At 42.8% G+C, this 21,259-nt stretch overlaps 1 protein-coding gene across 2 annotated transcripts; it reads right to left on the bottom strand.

Moving 5' to 3' along the window:
- Positions 1-989: 989 nt before the first annotated feature.
- On the bottom strand, positions 990-21,201 carry PDPR (pyruvate dehydrogenase phosphatase regulatory subunit). Of its 2 annotated transcripts, none has more exons than XM_002187941.7 (18): positions 21,063-21,201; positions 20,382-20,678; positions 17,962-18,095; positions 16,892-16,973; positions 16,637-16,800; positions 15,548-15,669; positions 14,625-14,742; positions 13,098-13,247; positions 9,953-10,145; positions 8,054-8,178; positions 6,246-6,401; positions 6,010-6,143; positions 5,475-5,623; positions 4,044-4,156; positions 3,601-3,695; positions 2,896-2,985; positions 2,441-2,623; positions 990-1,572 (listed from the first exon to the last, which is right to left on the bottom strand). In XM_002187941.7, exons 2-18 carry the CDS (start codon positions 20,606-20,608, stop codon positions 1,168-1,170), a joined length of 2,640 nt encoding a protein of 879 aa, XP_002187977.4. In that variant the 5' UTR covers positions 20,609-20,678; positions 21,063-21,201; the 3' UTR covers positions 990-1,167. The 2 variants fall into 2 exon arrangements, with proteins under 2 accessions (XP_002187977.4, XP_030138374.4); XM_030282514.4 differs by having other exon boundaries at positions 20,382-20,675.
- Between the last annotated feature and the right edge of the window lie 58 nt (positions 21,202-21,259).

Genomic DNA, 21,259 nt, shown 5'->3' with positions numbered 1-21,259 from the left:
AGACAAAGAAGTGTAACCAATTTGAGGAGGAAAACAGAAGACAAACTTTTGAGTCCAGCAGGAGTTGCCGAAACATTTTCTCACCACCAGCAGAAAACCCAGGGTTTCTTGCATCACAGGTGAGACAAATGCTGTGCCTTTTCCTACAACTTTAAAACAACCACAGGCAGCTAAAACAACAAGGTAATATTCCCTCCTGCTGCTCAAGTTCCCCAAACCAACACAAGTTCTCCATGAACCTTGCCAGATGAGTTTGACCAAGTCGCATAAAGTGAAAAGACAATCCCCAAAGAGACTGTATATTGTGCAGCTTAAACAGAAGCAGCATTTCAACACTGCTATTTTAACATTAAACACCAACATCTATCCTTGTTAGAAATCAGTATTCTTGCTAATAAAAAAACCCCAACATTCCTTTATAGAAGTGAAATGCACATGTCAATCTTTGACTATATTTATAGAAGGCCATTTACTTTCAGTGACCCCACACAAAAAGTCCAATCCCACCAACAATGCACTTACCAATGCTACTGTCATCTCAATACTCTGATGTTAAATCTACTCCCTGCTAGGGAAAAGCCAAAGTGGCGGACAAAGGAGGGCAGTGACAGGCTGGACAACACCAAAACCTGTCTCTAGGCTGTGTTCACACAATGCTTTGTCTCATGCCAGTGAGGTAGCTGATCATTCTATTGCCGTGTGCACCGACACACCAACCCCTCTAACACATGGTATGTGGAGAGCAGGGTGAGGTCAGCCACCACCTGAACCACAGGCAGCAAAGACCTGCTGTCCCATGCTTTATACTGGAGAGGAGAGAGGAAGAGTGCAGTCTTCAGGGATTCACCCCAACCCTTCCCATCAGTAGAAGGCCAGGGCCTTTGGTGGGGTTCACTCCTACACAGGCATCTCTGCATGTTCAGCACTGTGCTTCATCCACTGGGCCACAGGGGACCCTGGCAAGGGTTGAAGGAGGGAGACAGACAGGGTTGGGAAAGCTTGAAAATTAAAGTTTTAAAATATACAAAATGTAACACACTGGAAAAAGTTTAAAAGTTGCAAGACAAGAAAGGAAAAGAAAGAGATGTATGAGGTGAGGAGAAAGGGCTGGAAGATGGTGGGAGAAGACTCCAGCCTGGGACAAGGGGCAGGTCTATCTACTCAGCACTACTCCCGCTGGTAGCCACTCAGTTCCACCTCATCCTTGCGGCGCCGCTGTGTGAAGAGGGAGCTGAAGGGATAGAGCTTGGCTTTGGCCTGGAAGCGCTGCCCGGCGATGTCAATCTCGTACTCTCCCTGGTTGATGAAGTCAGTTGTCACCACCAGCTTTTCTCCCGTCTTCTCGTCAAAGTGGTGCACGAAGCCGAGGCAGACGTGGCGCTCCAGGGTGTAGCTGTAGGCACTGCTGGTGGTCTTGCCCACGTAGCGGCCGTTGCGGAAAATGGGCTCCCCCCACCAGGGCCAGAGGTCCATATCTGTGTCATGGTCCTCAAGAATGAACATGGTAAAGCGCTTGTACACCCCGTTCTGCTTCTGTTCCAACAGCACTTCCTGGCCAAGAAACTCCATTCCCTGTGGGAAAAAGGGAGCGTCAGCTGATGTGAGGGACACAAAGTGTGGCAGCTGCTAAGCTGCAGCAGAACAAGTTGCCAACAAGGACAATTTATGCTTGAAACTTATGCCCTATCAAAATGGGCTGCCTCTATATACAAGCACAGCTCAGATAGCTTTTCTGTCATGTTTTTGCTCCAGATGTTAAAAAACACAGAAATGTTTGTGAAGCTGGTCTTTAGAAAAATCATTCTAATTTTCACTCTAGTGAAAACCACGTTTCCATTCCAGTTTTTGCCATTTTTCTTTTTCCAGAAGTCTACCCTACTTTATAAACCAGAGGGAAACTGTAAGTAATATAAAATTTGTATCCTTAGTCACTACATTCTTTTCTTGAAGCAATACAAGCATTTGTTTTGGCTCATGCAAAGATGGAAAAAAGAAAACAAGACAGTGATAGCAACAGCACCTGCTACCACAAAAGCATGATATAACTCTATACTGTTCTACAAACTTCTACACCTGTTACCTGGTGCCTAGTCTCATATTTAACATAATTAAACGACACCAGGTGCACAGGCTGGCTTTTGCTTCATCCAGTTGGGAAAACAGCTTAGAAAAGCAAGATTTCTGAGCATCTGTAAAGTACAGAGCACCTTTGCCACACTGGGCACTGCAGACAATAAGCAGTACCAGGCACAGGTCACTGGGAATGCTGCCCAGGAAGGCAGAAAACAAAATTTTTGTATTTCTAGCAGCCTTCTGAAGTACAAGAATATATGTTACAGCTACTGCACACAGCTCCATAAAATCACATCCATCTGCTTGGCTGGCAGCCTTTCCGTCCTGTTCTGCTCTCCCACCAAACCCTGTGCAGAAGGTGGTGTACCTTATCCAGCTTGACCTGGAACTCGCGTCCACACTCCATAGGAGTAGTAAAAGCATCCAGATCCTGGCCCCAGAATGCAAAGAACTTCTCAATGCGCAGGCTGCGGAGCGCGTAATAACCGGCGTTCCGAATGCCGTACTTCTGCCCCATGTTCATCACCTCGTTGTACACATGAAGGGCGTACTGCAATGGAAGGGTGAAACACACACTGGCACCGGGAGAGAGCAGCAGCATCTGGCACCACTAGGAATGTCACTGTCCCCTGCCACTGAAGCACAAGAGCTCTGCTCCACTGGAATGCAATATTAAGCAGAAAAACTCCCCTTGGTGCCTGCAGGCAGCTTTCCTGTGGTGCAAATCAGACATCTCATCACCTGGAGTCAACCTGGAAAATGTTTCCGATTTATGCATGCAAGCAACTGCTTTAATTAGCTCAGGCTGCAGTGCACTCTTACCTCTATGGGGATATAAAGCACGAAGCCAGGTTCTCCTGTGTGAGTGATACTCATCACACGGATGCCATTAGCATAGCCCACGCTCATCTCCTGCAGAATCAGAGGGTGAAATCATCCAAACTGGAACACAGCACAGAGATCCAGAAGGAGCACAATGCATAACACATCCACACTGCCCAGCCCTCTCTCCCCTTTGTCACCTGCACATACTTGCAACAAATTTATATTTCCAAATTCAAATAGTGATATCACATTACCCAAGCTTGTTAGTCATTTCTTGACACTTGGCAATAAGCCCTGGAACTAGGTCAGGACACAGGTTGTATTCTAGATACAAGACAGAAGTTGAATAGCAGCTATCTGCTCAGCCTTTTAACAGGCTGATAGGAGACAATGATGTCAGAGTCCCAAATCCCAGCTGCCCCTCTGACATAATTGATTATATGAAACATGTCAAGATATCAAATGGTGACAAGTCTACAGTGAGAGGAATACTGAAAACAAATGCATATTCACCTATATATTTAGCAAACACAGCCCAAAGACAAGTGAGCCTAGTGAGTTCTTTACCAACCTATCTCAGTAACTGCAGTAAACCTTCCTGTAAATCTTAATTCTCCCCCAATTATCCAAAACATATCTCCTCTCCTTCCATGCATGCTTTGAAAAACCTAGCAGAGTGAGAACCGAAACACAGTTACTCACCTTGCAAAAGAGAGAGGGGAAGTGTTCTGCAGTCATTGGGGCATAGGACAACTCTGACAAGACATCCACAGCACGGGGACCAATCAGATTGAGAGCTAAAGAGGGGAACAAAACAGCGTTAGGATGAGACTGGAGAAATCTTCCCTGGTGTCTAACATGCTGCTCCAATTCTGAAGTCTTACTGAACTAATAGGTGTGTTTACATTAAAGAACAGAGGAGAGAGTAATTAAACTCTCTCCTGATAGTCCACAGTAAAAGAATGCTGTCTTCTAGCCCATGGCTTGCCAGAAAAAAGTCTCTGAACTGCTGTTTTCATCCAATTGTTTGGAAAGGAGACTAAATCGCAACTCCAGGCACTTTGAACAATTAAATGACATGCAGCAGAAGACACCATTTGTGATTTTGAGCTGTCTGAGGAGGTCTGCTTTTAGTGATTTCTTACCTGTGTACTTCCAGGTCACATCCTCTAGGACCAGGTTGCTGTCATCGGGCAGGTGGTTCTTCAGCCAGGCCCAGCAATGAACTTGTTGGTCAGTGGGGGAAATCATGAAGAAGCTGGAACAGACAAATCAAACCCAAGAAACAATGAAAGAACAACCACAAAGTGAATCAGTTCATTCTTCATTTGTAACTACTCCAGCCATTCAGCAGTTTCCAAGCTAACAGGAGATCAAAACAAGCTGGTTTGTGAAAACCACAGCTCAAGTCTCTGGATCAATGCCATTACATCTGTCATGAAAAGAAATCCCCCACTTCAAGCATTACCAGTGGTCTGGCAACAAGAAGTAACTAGATGTAGAACACAGGGAATTCTGCAGGAAGTTGACAGAGTATCTCAAAGGTCACAACTGATTTGCAGAAGTGACTTACAGCTCTTCACCACCAGTGATTCTTCTTACTCTGACAGTCAGAGTAGAGATGGTGCACACAGCAATTTATTGTTTTAGCCGAAGTCTTTTCACACACAATGGTGGTTATTGTTAACAGTTTCCAAAAACAGAACTCCACTTGATATGGGAAAATGAGCTGCCTGTGTGTGTGTCTGATACAAACTGTGAGTTAAATACATCAACATCTGTAGAAATCACGAGGCACAGAGGGAAGCTACTGGTTTCACAGAGAGGACAATACTTTCAAGCAATACATGAATGCAGACAGAAGTGGAAGAGAACTAAAAGCTGTTTCTAATTGAAAGAGAAGCAACAAAATGCTTTCACACCATATCAGAGTTCCAACATCATACCAGTACAGTGAAAACACACACAGAAAACCATCCAGAAGAATAAATCCAACACTCAGCTGGATTTATATACACAGCCATGGCTATGAAGTTCTTAAAAATGAGAAAGCTTTTCATCAGACGCCAAAGAGAGCCCAAAATAGGAGTCTAAGGGTAAAATCCTGTGATCATGTCAGCCTGCATGAAAGACCACAAAGAATGATAAAAGACTGCAGAACTGAGAATTAGAGTACATATACTGCAATGAAAATTGAAATAATAAAAAAGTAGTATTTTCAATGTGCAATTCCAGTAAGGACATTGGTCAGGAGTTAGTTTGCACTTTAAATGGTTACCTAAATTAATAAACTCCAGTGACTGCTAAAAACAATTTGTATCTCAATTAAGAAATTAAACATCTAAAGCTCTAACATTTTGAGGAAATCTATGTTCATCTGTAATCCTGATAAAAGGCTTATTTTCCCCAATGTTTTTAAGTTCAGAAGCTCCCTTTCACTTGAGTTACTGTATTAGGCATACTAGTGGAGAAGTGATACTTTTTAGTTCTGTCAAAGTTTTTGGTCTTCATGAAGAAGCCCTTAAAGGCTCAAACACCAAAAAGGTGAGTGCTAAAGATGCTGTCTGCATACGCACCTGCGCTTGCTGAGCCGGGCTATGCTGCAGTCATTCTCATACCCTCCATTCTCATTAAGCATTCCTGTATGCACAACATGCCCAACTGGCACATCCAGGTCATTCGCAAAGAGATACTGCAGACTGTCCAGGGCCTGGTCTCCGGTGGACTACATGAATCAAAAGGAAGAGAAAGTCAGACAAGCTGCCTGAGCAAAACAAATCCACTGGGGCAGCTTAGGATTGCATCAACATCCTGGCCTAAATTATTTCAATTTGTGATGATCGTGACACTGACGTCTCGAGCGTAATAGGATATAACAGTGCCACAGTGCCTGAGGTCAAATTCTATGTATAGACTAAGCTGATATTTCTATAAACTGGGCCCTTGACAGATAAAACCCAATCTGTGCTATATACTGTGGTACAACCTGAATTTAGGCATACAGTGTGACTTCCTTTATCTATACTCAATAGGACACAGAGTTTTTTGCAAAAGCAGGAAATAATAAGCTAAAGGTCAGCTTTACCAGGTGGGCCCTTCCTAGGTACTTACACTTATTTCAAACTTGGTAAAAGATGACATGTCAATAACACAAACTGCTTCCTTACAGCACTTGACTTCAGAACCCACAATATCAAACCAGTCTGGTTTGTAAAAGGTTTTGCTGTGATCCAAATCCAGCAGATCTAATACAAAGAAAAATCAAAGGAAAAATTAATAAACTGTATGAATTAAGACCTTACATAGACCAATTGGGAAGCACTAGGCAGAGGGAAATATGATCTCACCATTCCCAGGTGGGACAAAATACTTGACTCTCTCAAATCCATGCTTCTCCATCCACCTGGCTCCCTGCGCGTCCAGGCGGTCGTACAGAGGTGAAGTGCGCAGCTGCCTGCCAGTCTGGAAGTCCCAGCGGGGAACTTTCAGATCATACATGAGGGCTGCAGTGGTCATAAAGATCCTTTATTAGGCAAAGTGATTATCTAAACTTTTCTTCCAGATTATCAGTATTTATTAATACCTGAACCATCAATAAAACTCCCTCAAAACAGCTCCAACCTTCCTTTTCTTGCTTTTGAAAATCCACTTACCTATTTTGATCTGTGTATAGCTCTTTGAAATAGGAGTAATAATATTTGCTCAAAACACTTATATTTATAGATATTTATGGTCTTATGACAATTCTGCTAGATAACAAAAACTCTTATTTTTCATGAAGTCATGCTGACTAGCATTAATTATGCAGGATTCTTCCCTGGCAGTGCACTGTATCAAATATTTTGTCAAAGCTAATGCTGGGGTGGGCAGCCCACAGCTACAGGGACCATCTCATATGCCTTCTTAAATACTGGCAATTCAGCCTTTTGCAATCATTGAAGCTTTTCCAAATGGCTTCTCTATCTGTTCAGCTAGTAGAGAATATTTTTATTTAGAAAGCAAGTTACCCGAATAAACATTAAGCATCCTCCTTAAAAATCAGTGGAGAGTAATAACTTAAGGATGCTTGAATACTACTTTATAAATGTTAAGATTCTAGCTAGGTCAGAAACTGCTTAAAACTGTAGATCAGCCAACTAATTCTTACTGAACACTTCCATAATTTCAGCCACATAGCTAACAATTCAATGAATTTACTGGCAAAATTTCAAACTGGTACTCCTGAAGGAGAGAGTATAGGGAACACTAGATTAGAATGGGAACATAACACTTTAAAAATGGAATACATTTCTCACTCTGTAAAATCTAGAGGGATTCTGCAGCTATCAGAACGGAGGTTTGTACTGGAAAGCAACTGCAGACTAATGCCCAGAGTATAAAGTGATTTTTTCTCGGAAGAAGGTCAAAGCAGCATAAGGTTTTTATTCCCCAGATATAGCAGGGATAAGAGGTTTACCCAGATTCTTTGCTTTCACCCAAACATATGTTTTTAATTTAGACTTGGTATTCAAGTAATTTTTCCTGTTATGCAACTTGTGGAGCACTTCGTACTTCTATTTCAAACTTGAAAAGAAGTCATGCACAATATTCAGATAATATGACAGATATTCAAACAACAGGAGGAAACAAAGCATGGCTTTAGACAAGAAAAATGGCATCTCTAATCTATTCTGCAAGGTATTTATCGCAAACTTTGACAGAAGAAAGCAGTATGTCTACGAAGACTTGCTGAATTATGCAAGATAACTGGGTCATCCAGCCATGAGTTGGAAGTGAAGGTACTTCCATGCCCTAATGATGTGCAAAGAATAACAATCTTTGGAGACAGTGTAACATTCCCAGTTATGACTTTGGCACTGCTTCTTTTAGGCTGAAGCCCTACCGAGATACATACAAATTTCCCTATATCAAAGGCAAAGCACAAAAATAGCAGAGAGCAAGGTACTAACAGTATTTTTTTAGAAAAATTAATAAGAATGCTGGCATACAAAAAAACCCTCATGCTTTCCTTTCTCCTGGAAAAGGGCTGTATTGCCATGAAGGAGGTCAGGAAGAAGGAAAATGCTTGTCAGAGTGATAGCAGAGAATAGTCAGAGTAGCAAAGGGCAAAATCTTGGACAGCCTGGCCAGAGCTAAACGCAGAGACCTCACTTACGCATGACTTCCATCACACGGTGACGGAGGAAAGTGCGACTGCTCTGAAGGGTTCCAAAACGCTTCAGATCCAAGGGCCAGACATTTTCCGACGGATACCCATTTACTATCCACTCTGCCAGGTACCTGATGGAAGAAATAAAGACAGACTGAGATATCAGCCAATGTTTTAAGGGAAAAGTGTAGCTTTGAAGTAAGAAGGAAAGCAGTTTGGACTTGAGAATTTCTTATAATAGCGAGAGAGAAGACATGTAACATGGTATTCTAAACACTAGCAGAATGTGGAGAGTTTCCCTATATAAAATGCATTCATCAGATTTCCAAATTATTAATTGCCCATTAGGATGAAGCATACAGGGTAGCACAAAGTTCAGGACGTGCTAAAATGAAGCCAGAGCCTGGACAGGTAACCTGGCTGACACCAGTGTCAAATGCTTGGGTTCCGATACAAAAGGAGGTGCAAATATATTTCAGATGGAGTTGAATGCTTCTGCTTTCTCATTTCTCATTGCCTGGTGTAGGCTCAGCCACAAACTACCAGTGACAGCATTCATTTAGCACGAGGTGCCAGCCAAGTTATATCTAGCAACACTTCCAGCAGTGAAGGAGGAAGGCATTCTCCAGAGCTAACGGACACAGGCAACTCAGAATTTAGCAGAGAAGAAGGTTCTGTTCACAGCCAATAGACAACAAAACAAAGGGGTTTGGAACTGATCATGAAAAGTTACATTAGCAAGCTAAGATGTTTATTTTGGGGCTGTAGCAACAAATGAACAAACAGTGCTTTTACCTTCAGAAATTAATTTGATTCTTAAGAGAACCTCACTGAAAAGTTTCTCTGTATTTCATGTGACAACAAAAAATAATTATGAGTTCTTTCTCTAGTGAGTTAAATTATTAGATAATGGACGTTAACTAGTGGAGACAAAGGCAGATCCTAACACCAGCATGAAAAACAAGCAGTTTTTTAAGAAGGCTGTATGGCAGAAGTTCAGTCACCAAAACTGAATGGCAATCAGAGGAAGAAATGATTGTTCAGCAACTTTGCTGCTGAGATCACACTTAGATGCCTGTCTAAGAATCTGCATTAACACAGGAACTGGATTTTACTGGGAAATTATTACACCCCTAGCTTACTGTAGGGGACAGTCTAAAACTACTGTCAGCACTGGCATCACATATATATGGTGTTTCATCAGCAACAGATTCACACTGCTTTCAGAGGAATTAACTGCTGTAGCAACTTAAATGATATAAAGAATTCAATCAAATGATAAAGGGGATCATGAAGCATGGGAGATGAGGGAATATATGCTTTGCTAGCTTTTATCTCTTTGTGGTAGTTTTAAAAAAACCATACCAGTTACAGAATCATAGAATCACAGAATATCCTGAGTTGGAATGGACTCACAAGGATCACCGAGTCCAACTCCCGGCCCTGGACAGGATAACCCCAAGAATCACACCAGGTGCCTGAGACCATTGTCCAAACGCATCTTGAACTCTGGCAGGCTTGATGCTGTGACCACTTTCCTGGGCAGCTTGTTCCAGTATCCAACCACCCTCTGGGTGAAGAACCTTTTCCTAATATCCAACCTAAAACTCCTCTGACATAGCTTTAACAAAGCTTACTTGATCCCCAGCTGCTCACTGAGGCGTGATGCCAGAGGAGAGGTGTGCAGGACAGGAGGAGAATCCAACACAGGTTTGAAAGGCACACTGGAGAACATAATCAGAAAACAGCAACTGCTCCTCTCCTTCACTCAAGTCAGAAATGAAAGAGGAGTTGTTGTCAGAGGAGATGACAAATACCAACCAGAACATTGTACACAGGAGGATCATCTGAGCAGACTGTTAGCTATAGCCTTGCTTACACACACAGCAATGATAGACCACTTACTTGCCTGCTCCCCCACCATACGAGATGCCAGCTGAGTTCATGCCAGCCAGAACAAAGTAGCCTCGTGCAGTGGGCGACTCTCCCATGATGCATCGCATGTCTGGGGTGAAGGACTCTGGACAATTCACCAACTGCATGATCTGCAGAGCCTCCAAACCTGGCATCCTGCGCAGGAGGGCACCCAGAAGCGGCCCTAGGACCCAAGACAATAAAGAGAAAATAGTCTCAACACATTTCAGCTGCTTTAGGTGGAAAGTGCTTCCACGCTTTGATATAGTCACAGGAGAAATGGTTTACTTACTGGAATCACACTACTCAAAATGGATCACACAGCATACAATAAAAGCAGCCATATTGATCCAGACCAAGAGCTCAGTATATTTTCAACAGTGCAAGAGCACTGTTCAGTTTTGTTTGGGAAATAGGAACAGACATCAATAGATAAATAGTGAGGAGTACCAACAGGCAAATGTATGGGATGCTTGTCACATGCACTCTGCAAACTTTCACCTACCATCAGCTCAGAGGACTTCCTAAAAATGTGGTATCTTTTTCTGTATTTAGAAACTCATAAATTGGTCTCTCTTTTAAGTACTAGACCATTCTTTCCCAGCCTCATGAAAAATCCAACAGATACAGACAAGTTATGTGTTATGTGTTAAAATCTGTTGCATGAGGAATCGCTGCCTTTTGTTTTAAAGTTCACACTCAATTTCTTTTTATGCTTCCCAGCATTAGAAGAGACAGTGGTCAGGAATCCCCCTTCCAGCCTATTTCATTCCAGAATCTATAGACCTCTGTTTTCTTCCCTTCTGTTATCTCCTTTCCCAGCCCACTCAGTCACGCCATTCCTGGAAACTATTCCAAACTTTGATCAGTCTCTTGCTGCTCTTCCACCAGACCTTCTCCAGGCCTATGATACCCTCTGTAAACAGGAAGCCTAGAACAAGAACTAGCATCTGGCAAAACAAGGATTTAGTGTTGCATAATGAAGTGTGTTTTCTGCTCCTTTCCCAGTAATTCCTAGCTTGTCTTTTGCTTTGACCGCTGCTGCACTGATGTCTTCACAGAACTAACACAAGCCCCCAAGGTCTGTTCAAAGCCCATCACATCACATGGTGAAAACAAGACCATCCCCACACACACCCATGCATTTGCGTCACTTCACATTTATCCTCATTGAATTTCCCCACTGCTTCATTGCCCAGTCACGCCGGAAAAGTCCTTTGGCAGCTCTTCACAGTTTGACATTGGAGAATAAATGGGTAAGATATCTACTTGGCTTTTGTTGCCCAAAAGTTACCTCTGCTTAGTACTCCAGATAAAAGCCCTCAAGACTCAGCCCTAAGAATACTCCTGAGCTTAACGCACAAGCAGTAAAATAATCAGATTTCACATTACCTAAGAAGCTAAAACAGAACTGACCCATTCTTTCTCTTCCCTCTCTCAAACATTAGAATTCCAGAATGAGAGGCTGGTGTTACAGGCTATTTTTCTATTGATAAAAAGAAAGATCAATGCTAGATTTGTTCTCGTACCCAGTCCAATTTAAGCAACTCCACAGACTATTTTACAAAAGGTGTTCCAACGACAAAGATCAAAGCAGTAATACAAGAGCTCAAACCCCAGGAACTGCGGCCCTAGAAAAGGATCAAATACTGCCTGAGTTAGCTCTGACTCTGCTCAACTGTTCAGCACATTTGACAGGATTAAAGGGCAAAGCTGGAACATAACATGCAGCTGCTTCAGAAGCTTGGGCAATCTGGGGGTACCAGCAAGCAGTGCCTTTTCATTTTATTCAAATGAAAACCAAAAATGAAGTGGGTGCAGAGCTTGAGCAACTCATTACTGAAGCTAATATCTTCAAGCAAGTCTTTAGACATCTAGGGATCTAAAAACCTTTAACATATGCCAGCACAAAACAGCACCCCATCCTGGCTTCACCCCCTGGAGTTTAAACTTACTGTATCAGTATGGTGTCTCTCAGAAATCAAAGTAAAATTATTTGATTTAACTTGGAAGCACAACTGGAAGAACATATTATGACTGCAGAAAGAAATCAGTGAAATTCCATCCATGCCTAGGGTCACAGTGGCATGTGTATTCACAAGGGACATAGAGAACTCTGATATAAGGGAAAGCTGAATTCCTGAATATAAGGTAAATTTGAAGATGAGAGGACACATACCAACTTACTAGGCATCAAAGAGGCAGGAGTGGTTGGAGAAGAAAGGGACTCACAGACCATGCGAGTCCATTTCTCTCTTTCCCAGAGAAAAAGCCCTCCATGTAAAAATATATGCAGAATATAAAATGAGAATCAAATAAAATGGGAAGAGAAAGACTGAACAGTTGGAATATAATAAACCACTGTCAATGGTGGGATGAAGTCTGGGAAGCCACAATTCCAACTTCTGTCCTCAAAGCAATTGCCACTGATAGAAATACACTAGTCAGTCCCTGATGAAGAGAGCTGCAGAAACAAAACACCACAGCTATGTGGCAGGTCAACAGTGTTAATCTACTGTGTCACAAGAGGAGCAGCATATGGCACTGACAGTCAAAAATCAGCCGAAATGGAAGAGCAGTGCTGGGAAGCTGATGTAGTACCTTGCTGCTCTGGAGGAAGGCAATACGTGCTAAGGATTAGTGGGTGTTTTTAAACATAACACAGATATCACAGAATCACAGAATTCTGGAATGGTTTAGGTCAGAAGGAATTTTAAAGCTCATCTCATTCCAACCCCAGCATGGTGAGGACACCTTCCATTAGACCAGGTTGCTCCAAGTCCCAACCTGACCTTGAACACTGAGCAACTTGTGCCAGTGCCTCATCACTCTCACAAGAAAAAATTTCTTCCTACTAGATGATCTAATTCTGCCCTCTGTCATTTGGAAGCCATTCCCCCGTGTTCTAGCACTCCTTGTCAAAAGTCTCTCTCCATCTCTCCTGTAGGCTCCCTTCAGGTACTGCAGCCCTTGGTAAAGGTTTTTTCAGCAAATTACTGACAAATTAAGAGATGAGTGAATTTGAGAGAACATTAATCTTTCCTATAGATCAATGACAGCTGGCACTGCCATGAACTCTGCCTTCTGCTGAAGGTATGTGTTTCACAGCTGTGGGAACCTTTCTTCCCTAACATACCAAAATGATCCCAGTCTTCTTGAAGGTTCTGGATCTCCAGCTGGTTCCGCCCCTCCGTGAAGAGAGGTTTGGGGTTCTTCTCAAAGCCTCCTGAGAGGATGCCACCCTGCCAGTTGCGTATATAGATCCTGCCGTCAGGGTCCACAATAGCTGCAGAGGGAAGAAAAGAGGTGAGAAGGGAATTGAGAGAAGAGATATCTGTCTCAGGCTGCTGTCCCACAAACACCAATGATGCGGGGCTAGTGACACACCAGACCAAGCCAGCAGTCTCCCAACATGAGAAGGGACAGTCTCAGTTCCCCAGCCCCATGCTGTCACATCATTCTGGTTCTCATGTGACACCCTGGTGAGTCAGTTTAGATTAAACCATTAGCTCCCACCACAGCCACACATGATGTTAACTTTTGGACAACACAGTAAACTGAATTAAACCTGAGGAGCCCCAAGCCAGCAGGACAGTGATCCCAGGAGTGAGAGGACAAGAGGGATTCAGAATCCTTGTGGCACTGAGAAGCTATTACAGTGGCTTAGTTCCACTGGAACTGCACCCAAGACCAGACCTTACACCAAAACATGTCCTGCCCTGCCCCTCTTTCTCTTCCTGTTCTAAGAACAGCTAATTTGTAACAGATCCAGCTTACTGCAGGCCACCAGTACAAAGAAGGTGGGCAGCACCGGGGTGAGAAAAAGCAGACAGGACTGGATTGCTCCTTCCACTGGTAGTGTGTCACCTTCAAGTATTTATGTTTCTCCACCTGACATGCTCCACAGCAATTTTTCCCAAGTACAGAAAAGCTGAGAATACATATATGTGAATATATGCATACATACATATGTATCTACGCAATGGGGTTTTAATTAGTCATATAAAAGTGAAGCACTTGGACTCCATCCAGAGGTCTCAATTCCCTGGACAGTGTATACATTACTCACTAGAAGCAGAAAATCTTGCTAGCAACTGAGAGTAAATAAGTAAAGCTTTCTACTTCTCAACCACAGTTTTCAAACACAAAGACTTTTTTTTTAAGAGATCCAAAATCCAGAACATGGGGAGGAGCAATTACTTCAAGGGTTTGGTTGCCCCTACAGCTCATAGACATGTAAATGCCATTGTAAAGCTTTAGCTTCAGTTGGAGGAAAGGAATAGATGGGCCATTTGGGGCCAGCAGCCTGCAAGGAAAACATAGCCAAGACTAGCACACTCTCCAGCCCAGAAATTCAACAATCCAAGACTCAGACACAACTACTACTCAAGCTAGAGTCGAGGTCATTCTCCTGCTAAGCTGATGAACTCTCTCAAAGTCATTTTCTGCAGGAAAAGCTTCCTCAAGAGTAAAGAAAGATATTCTTTCTACCACTGAAAAAGGATATTCAAAGCAATTCAGAGAGAAGGACTTCACAATCCCAAATCCAAATGAGCTGAGGACCAATAGCCTGACATTGGCCTTTTTGTCACAAAATACAGGTCACCTTGGAAAGGCAGGTATATTTCACCAAGAGAAGTGAGAAAAGCTGAGGAGTCCTTACTTGGTAAGCTGCTTGACACAGGCTCCTGCAAAGGATGTGTCAAGAGGTAGAAGTGTTCGCAGGCATGGACTGGGATATGGACTGGCTCTTCCCCAGAGTGGCCCAACTCATAGGCCCACTGAAATCAAAAAAGTACAGGTCAGAATGGAAAAGAAAAAAAAAAAAGCTTCAGGAAAAGAGCAGGACATAAGCACCTCTCTGATTTTGCTTTCATAAAATACCAAGATTTGGTTCAGACTCCAAGACATTAAACAGACACGATTTTTTTTTGTCTTTTCTTAGAATTTCAACTGTTTTGGATAAAGACTGTTTTTCTGTTCCTAACATGATAACTAGAAAAGTGGGGCCCCAACTCAAAACTAAGAAGTACCAATTTACAAAACAAAAGCAAAATAAGATCTGTAGACCAAAGTCAGTACTAGGTTCGGCACCTAGAAGTAGAATAGTCAGCATTTAAGTGCCTGAACTAAGACCCTTTACTAACTCAGGTGACAGCTGCTAGCTGAGAAATTGCAATTGTCAGGTGTATTTTCTAGTAGAGAAGACACACACTAAGGAGTAAAAGCAAACAAATTGTTTGGGAGGGAAGTGAGAGAGAAGGGGCTGTCTTCCTAACAGCCAAAGCAAAGTTCTTCCTGTCAGAAGGGTGAACCTCCCAGAAGAGAGACCTGGACAGAGCTGTACCAACAAGCTACAGGTGCACCCAGCCTTTGGTGCACAGAAAATGGCAAGCACTACTTTTCCTCCTTCACTCCTCCTTATCCTGCTGGGATAAGCTAACGAGTAACATGATTTGATCTACTCCAGCAAACCAAGCCAATGCACAAACCATTAAAAAACCCAAAAGGAAAAAAAAAAATAGAGGGAAGTGCACATATTCTTAAGGAACAGAAACAAGAAAGAAAAAATTTAAACAATTCAACCTGGCCAGCACAGTTGACGAAGTACTCGCATTGAATCCGCCCTCTGTCAGTCTCGACTCCAGTCACTCGACCCTTCTGGATTGTGACATGACTGACACTCGTCCGCTCGTGAATCTGGACACCTGGAGTGGATCAGAGAGTCATTACACCATGAGCCTTCTTTCTAATGTGTCAGACTGTTAGCTTTAAACCCTTACGGTCAACCTAAATGCTTATTTTGTCTTGGAGACTAAATTCCTATTCTTGACCCAGTAATTCTTAAGCAAAACCCTATTATTTGTAAAACATCATATTTACAATATATATAGGCTGAGACTGTGAAGAACTACAGGTTTGTTTTTTTTTTTTCCCATGTGACAATCTGGGTGATAAATAGATGCCCAGTATCAACAAAAAAGAGTCTCAGCTATGGACTTCTTTCTATTACAAATCCTTTATGCAACAAACTTGTAGTTTCAGATGGCATGACTAGTTCTCTTATGGGAAATAAGTAATTTTGTGGGGAAAAAAAATCAATACACAGTAGTCAATCAATCTGGGCTAAAAGAAACTGAGAGGTATCTTCCTAAGCAGCTTCTTCTGATCTGATGGACTTTCATCCTCAATGACCTTTATTTCCTGTCACCTTATTTAACCTTTCCCCTACTTTTAAACCACACACTGGTCAAACAGCATTTATTAATACGCTTCCAAACCCACTTCCAAAGCGTATGTGCTCAATTAAATACTCCACAAGGCTCAGCCACTCTTTCATTTGTAGGTAATTAACTATTTTGATGTGCAATTACGAATCAATTCTAGGAAGGAAAGGGTGTGTGCTTTTTCAGAGAAATAAGTAACCACTAAGGGCAACAAACAGTGTAAATATGTAACCATTAAGGACAACAAATAGGCGCTTGAACTATCCCAGGAAACCTGTAAACATTCAGTATGTAAAAACTCCAGCTTGTTTTTTCAGAAACAGGTTTAAAGAATCTGAACTTCACAGAACTAACAGAATTTTGGTTTTCAGTGCTCAGTTAGAACATCAAAAGAGATGCAGAACATAGTTATCATGCAGAGCACTCTGTAGATAGAAAAAGCTCCTACCATTCCGTGAGGCAGCGGTTGCCAGAGCCAGACTCACATTGGCAGACGACACGAGTGCATCTTCTGGCAAATACATGGCCCCCACAAGGTCATGGATGTTGATCAGTGGGTGGAGCTGTAACACTTTCTTTGGGCTGATAATTTCACATGGTATTCCCATTACACTGCCACAGAACATAAGAAACACCATGTCATTTGTCTTGCAGGAGAGCTGATGCACACTGAAGCTGAGTTGCATTTCCTGCTCATACGTACTTCAGCGATGAAGCAATGCGCTTCAGAGAGATCAGTCGGTCCTGAGTCTGAGCCAGTGAAATAGAGCCTGTCTTCATGTACCCTATGACAATGACCAAAGTCAAGTCAGATTTGGACAGGATCTTGAATTCCTTTCCATCTCAGACTCACTGCTTTAATATAATTGCAGACTTGTTGCTTCCACTACTCAGGTGCCTGAAAATCTCACATCCTCAAATAACTTTAAACACTTACGAGCTAGTAATTAAAAAGTGCATGAGACAACTTTTTTAAAAAGCAATTTTTAATTGTGTTCTCTTTCTACTTCATATACTCCTGTTTATAAAAAAAAACCCTGAATTTTAAACATGGTAGCTATTAAAAGAAAGAGAAGTTAAAAGTGATCTAATGACTACTCAGAAGAATAAAACTTCAACAACTAAAAGCAGATATTATGTCATTTCAACACCTGCACTAAATTAGTATTCATCTTAATTGCAGGCATAGCTATGAACCTCTATAGAGGTATTCATTTGTCTGACATACATGACAAACTCTTGTCAGAAAAAAACTGAGTGACCAAGTTCTTCCTATCACGTACATGCTCAGATATTTTGGAGGGATAGGGAGAATTTCAACATAATCTTTTTTTGTTATTTCCAGGGTTAGACTGCAGTAAGAGGCACAGCTTTGCCTATGCTTCAGTGCTCCTGTTAACCACATTTTCTTTTTGAGACGTAAATCAGTGCACAGAACAGGCTAACTTGCTCCAGTCAGTGCAATATATTTCCCATGTCCTTGTGAAAATTCTCATGTCTGCCTAAGTTACAGACAACATGCAAACTGTCACAATTTGCAGGTAGTCTGCCTTCAGTTTGCCCATCTGATAGTTTTCTCCCTGTTCTTCACAATTCACACTAGTGACATCACTTTGCATCTGCTTAAGTCCATATGTATTGTTTTAAAATGGGACTTTCAAGCCTTAAAACACTGTAAAATGCAGTCAGTGTGGTTTTATTATTTATTCACAAATATTTCAGCGTCAGTAATTCATTTTCCCAAAGATTACTCCATGATGAAACTTTCAGTACCTGTTTGCACTCCTGTCTCCTGTTCCAGCTGCTGGTAGAGCTTGTTTGAATAGTGTGCCATCTTCAGCTCTATGGACACAGGCCTGGCTGTGCTCACAATGCCAGCACAGAAACGAGTGGTGCCAGCAGCCAACCTGCAGGAGAAGGTGCAGAGAAGGGCCTCATGCAGCTGCCAGGTACACACTCCACACCAGGCCGCTCCAGCAGCTCCACTGGCAGCACAAACCACACAGCAACTTCTCCCCCAAACACATCAGAACAACACTAAGTTGGATGATGCAGGGCTGATTCAACCTCTAAAATTGTAGTCCTTTTGCTCACTTTTGAAAACACATTGCATTCCAAGACAATTTCTCTTTAATAAACCCTAAACACTGACGTTTTTCAATTAAAGCATTTTATGTAAAAAAAAAAAAAAAAAAATTCTCACTCTTAAATCGAGCTGCCTGATTCTTTCCTTCTCCAGGAAGGATTTCTGTCAAATCAAAATTAGCTTGGTTTTGAGTCTTGCATCTTTGAAGACTAGTATGAGCAAGTCCCTCTCACTCTGTAACAATTGCCATAGAAAGACACATATTTCTTGTCCCTTCTAAAACTGCCCCTAAACCATTGGTGAAGAGTTGCTCTAGAGACAGAAACCTACACAACTCCATGCAGCATGGACAGAGGAAGACAAGGCAATTAGATTTAAGCATCTCCCTTGCAGCCTGCTTCCACAATAATTCCAAGTTACCTTTGTTGCTACTAAGGCCATCCTACATTTCTCATTTGACACAACTGCTTTCAGCCTAGCATATCTATATTCTCTCAGTAATTCAATCTAAGATTCAGCTGGGTAAGGAATATTTGCTACACCCCTATTCAACAACAACCCAAAGAGCCGAAGCATAGTCTCACCATGCTGTACTCCTCATAAGACATTTCTGCTACTGCAATATTCCTCCTTCTCCTTGAGCATGCACAGACTGAGCCTACACAGCATCTTAATTCACTGCAGATCTTTAATGGGCTGCTCAAACCCTGCTCCAAGCTAGCAAAAAAGACATTCCCTTGCAAACACAGCCCAGCACCCCACTTGGCTCAGAAGGACTCAACTCACGAGGTCTCAGATGAGAATACCCAATTTCCTTTCTTTGCAGCTAGAAAGAACCTGCTGCTTCCCAGTCACACAAACTCCAGGAACGACAGCTAATTATTCCTGAAGGCAGTATCAGGTGGGAAGTTCTAGATGGTAAATATACAGTCCAGCACCTATTTAGGGCACTGGAAGCTGCTACAATAAACACCTCTTCAAACCCTAAAGTCTCAGTGGTGTCACATGCCCAGGATCCCCAAACTGCTTCATAAAAACACCACAAACAAACCTCAGAAACAGACATCTAAAACAAGAGGGGAAATGTTGAGATGCACAGCTTCCAACAGGAACTCTGTGCTCTGCTAAAGAGAGCTCACCAAACTCAATGAGGGCACTTCTGCTCAGCCAGATCATAACAACCTTGGCTATTTTACAGAGGCACTGAATCCTCCAGCAAAGTGGATAATCTGAGCATTTAACTAGCTTACAGGGCGATGTTTTAGCGATGCCTGCTTATAACCTCTTGCAATCTCTGGAGCTTTGCTGGCTGTATAATGCATTAGACACACACACCATCCTGCTCTGAGAGGTCAACAGGGGCTGTAGGAGTAATGTGGATTTTTAGTTCTTTTAAAATGGTCCATCACCTTTGCCAGATGCATTGTTACATAATCACCTGAGATTACATCAGAGCAGCTAGATATCTCCCAAAGGAACTGTGGTGCATGGAAAACCCACACCAGAGTAGAGTTCTCCTGATGGGAACTGCAGCACATGCAGGATGCTCACTGGAGCCCAGTACTGATCATACCCCACTGTGCCACCCCCATGCTTCTCAGGGCACTGTGAAGAGGTAAAAGAGTGCAGGAGTGAAGCTGACAAAAAAAAAAGGTGGCATTTTAATGCTTGCTTTTTGTTTCTCACTACCTGAATCCATTGTAACTGTCATGAAATAAAGTCATTATTTTAAATTAATTCTCCCTAGGCTAAGTCTGTTTTGCTCATGGCAGTATAATCTCCATATCTTTATCCTAAGTTTTCTTGGCTTACTTTCTCTGTCTTGCAGAGGGAAATGGCATAGCTGCATGGGAGTCAGGCCCTGAGCCACAGCTACCCCACCACAATCGCACAAGGGATACTCTTCACCTTGCAGAGCAGCCCTGTGTTTGGGAAGAGACAGTGAGTGTTGTTATTAATATTCTATATAACCTTATTTCTGCCAGGGAAAAGGCTATTTCCAGGTCTTCACTTTAGTTCAGGTGAAGATAAAGAAATAATACGTTACAGCAGATATTGTTCTGCACAGAAGTCCCATTTTGTTGGGTTTTTAACCAGAAATCCTTACCTGCCCTGCTCAAGTAAGACTATATCCTTAAAGCCCATCTTGGAAAGGTGATAGGCCACAGAGGTGCCTATGATTCCACCACCACAGATGACAACCTGTGCCTGTGCTGGCAGGGAAACCGGGTGAGGCTCTGCTGTAGTGGAGGTACTTCGCTGGGAGCTGGTCATTCTCCTCCATTTCGGGTGAGCTGCCCGCCACTGGATATCGGACAGCAATCGGAGAAACATCCCGGCAGCTCTTTGTCACTTCTAAAGCACCACCTAGATGTGTTCAGATGTTACCTCAGCACCACTCCTTCTAGGAAGAAAAGATGAGACTCACATTACCACTTATCTTATTACACACGAGGCTGGCAGCAGGAGACATCACGTGGTGGGCCGGGTATAAGTGGACATGAGAAAGCTGATGAGCAAACAAACAGGAGGGCAGCTACTCCTGAAACAACAACCTTGCCGTTTTCAACTTAGATCATGAAACAGGAACAGAGCATTACACCTTTGGTTTTGACACTGCAACTTGACAAAGAGCAAAAAACCAGACGGAAGGTGGGAAAGCTCTCACACCAGTGACAAGGAGAACTGAAACGGCCATCAGGCACAGATCACGCTCTGGAATGTTTCCTAAAGCCAGAAGTAATTAGGGCACAAATAAACTTGATTATTAACGCTGCCAGGCATTTACCTGAAGAACGAAACGAAGTCTGTGGTCAGAGTAACTGGCACAGGGCACTGGAGAGGCCCCTCCGGGATCAGCTTTACCACAAGCTTTACCAGGGCCTGGCTGCGGCAGCTCCCCAGCAGCAGCACCGGAGGTTCCCCCGCCCGCAGCCTCCGGTCCGTGCCGGGAGCCTGAGGGATGGGGGCGTCAGGGCGCGGGGT

This window comes from Taeniopygia guttata, chromosome 11 (genome assembly GCF_048771995.1).
Source record: "Taeniopygia guttata chromosome 11, bTaeGut7.mat, whole genome shotgun sequence".
Taxonomy (NCBI): domain Eukaryota; kingdom Metazoa; phylum Chordata; class Aves; order Passeriformes; family Estrildidae; genus Taeniopygia; species Taeniopygia guttata.
Note: the sequence above shows the minus strand (reverse complement) of the source record. Positions and strands in the feature narration are given on the sequence as shown.

Bases quoted from the DNA above. Each gene is read 5' to 3' on its own strand.
- PDPR (XM_002187941.7), bottom strand. From the start codon at position 20,608: ATGTTTCTCCGATTGCTGTCCGATATCCAGTGGCGGGCAGCTCACCCG. The intron at 14,743-15,547 runs GTTGAATTGTTT...TTTTGATTTCAG, and splicing joins TCGTCAACTGTGCTGGCCAG to TGGGCCTATGAGTTGGGCCA. The intron at 6,144-6,245 runs GTGAGATCATAT...TCTTTGTATTAG, and splicing joins TTTTGTCCCACCTGGGAATG to ATCTGCTGGATTTGGATCAC.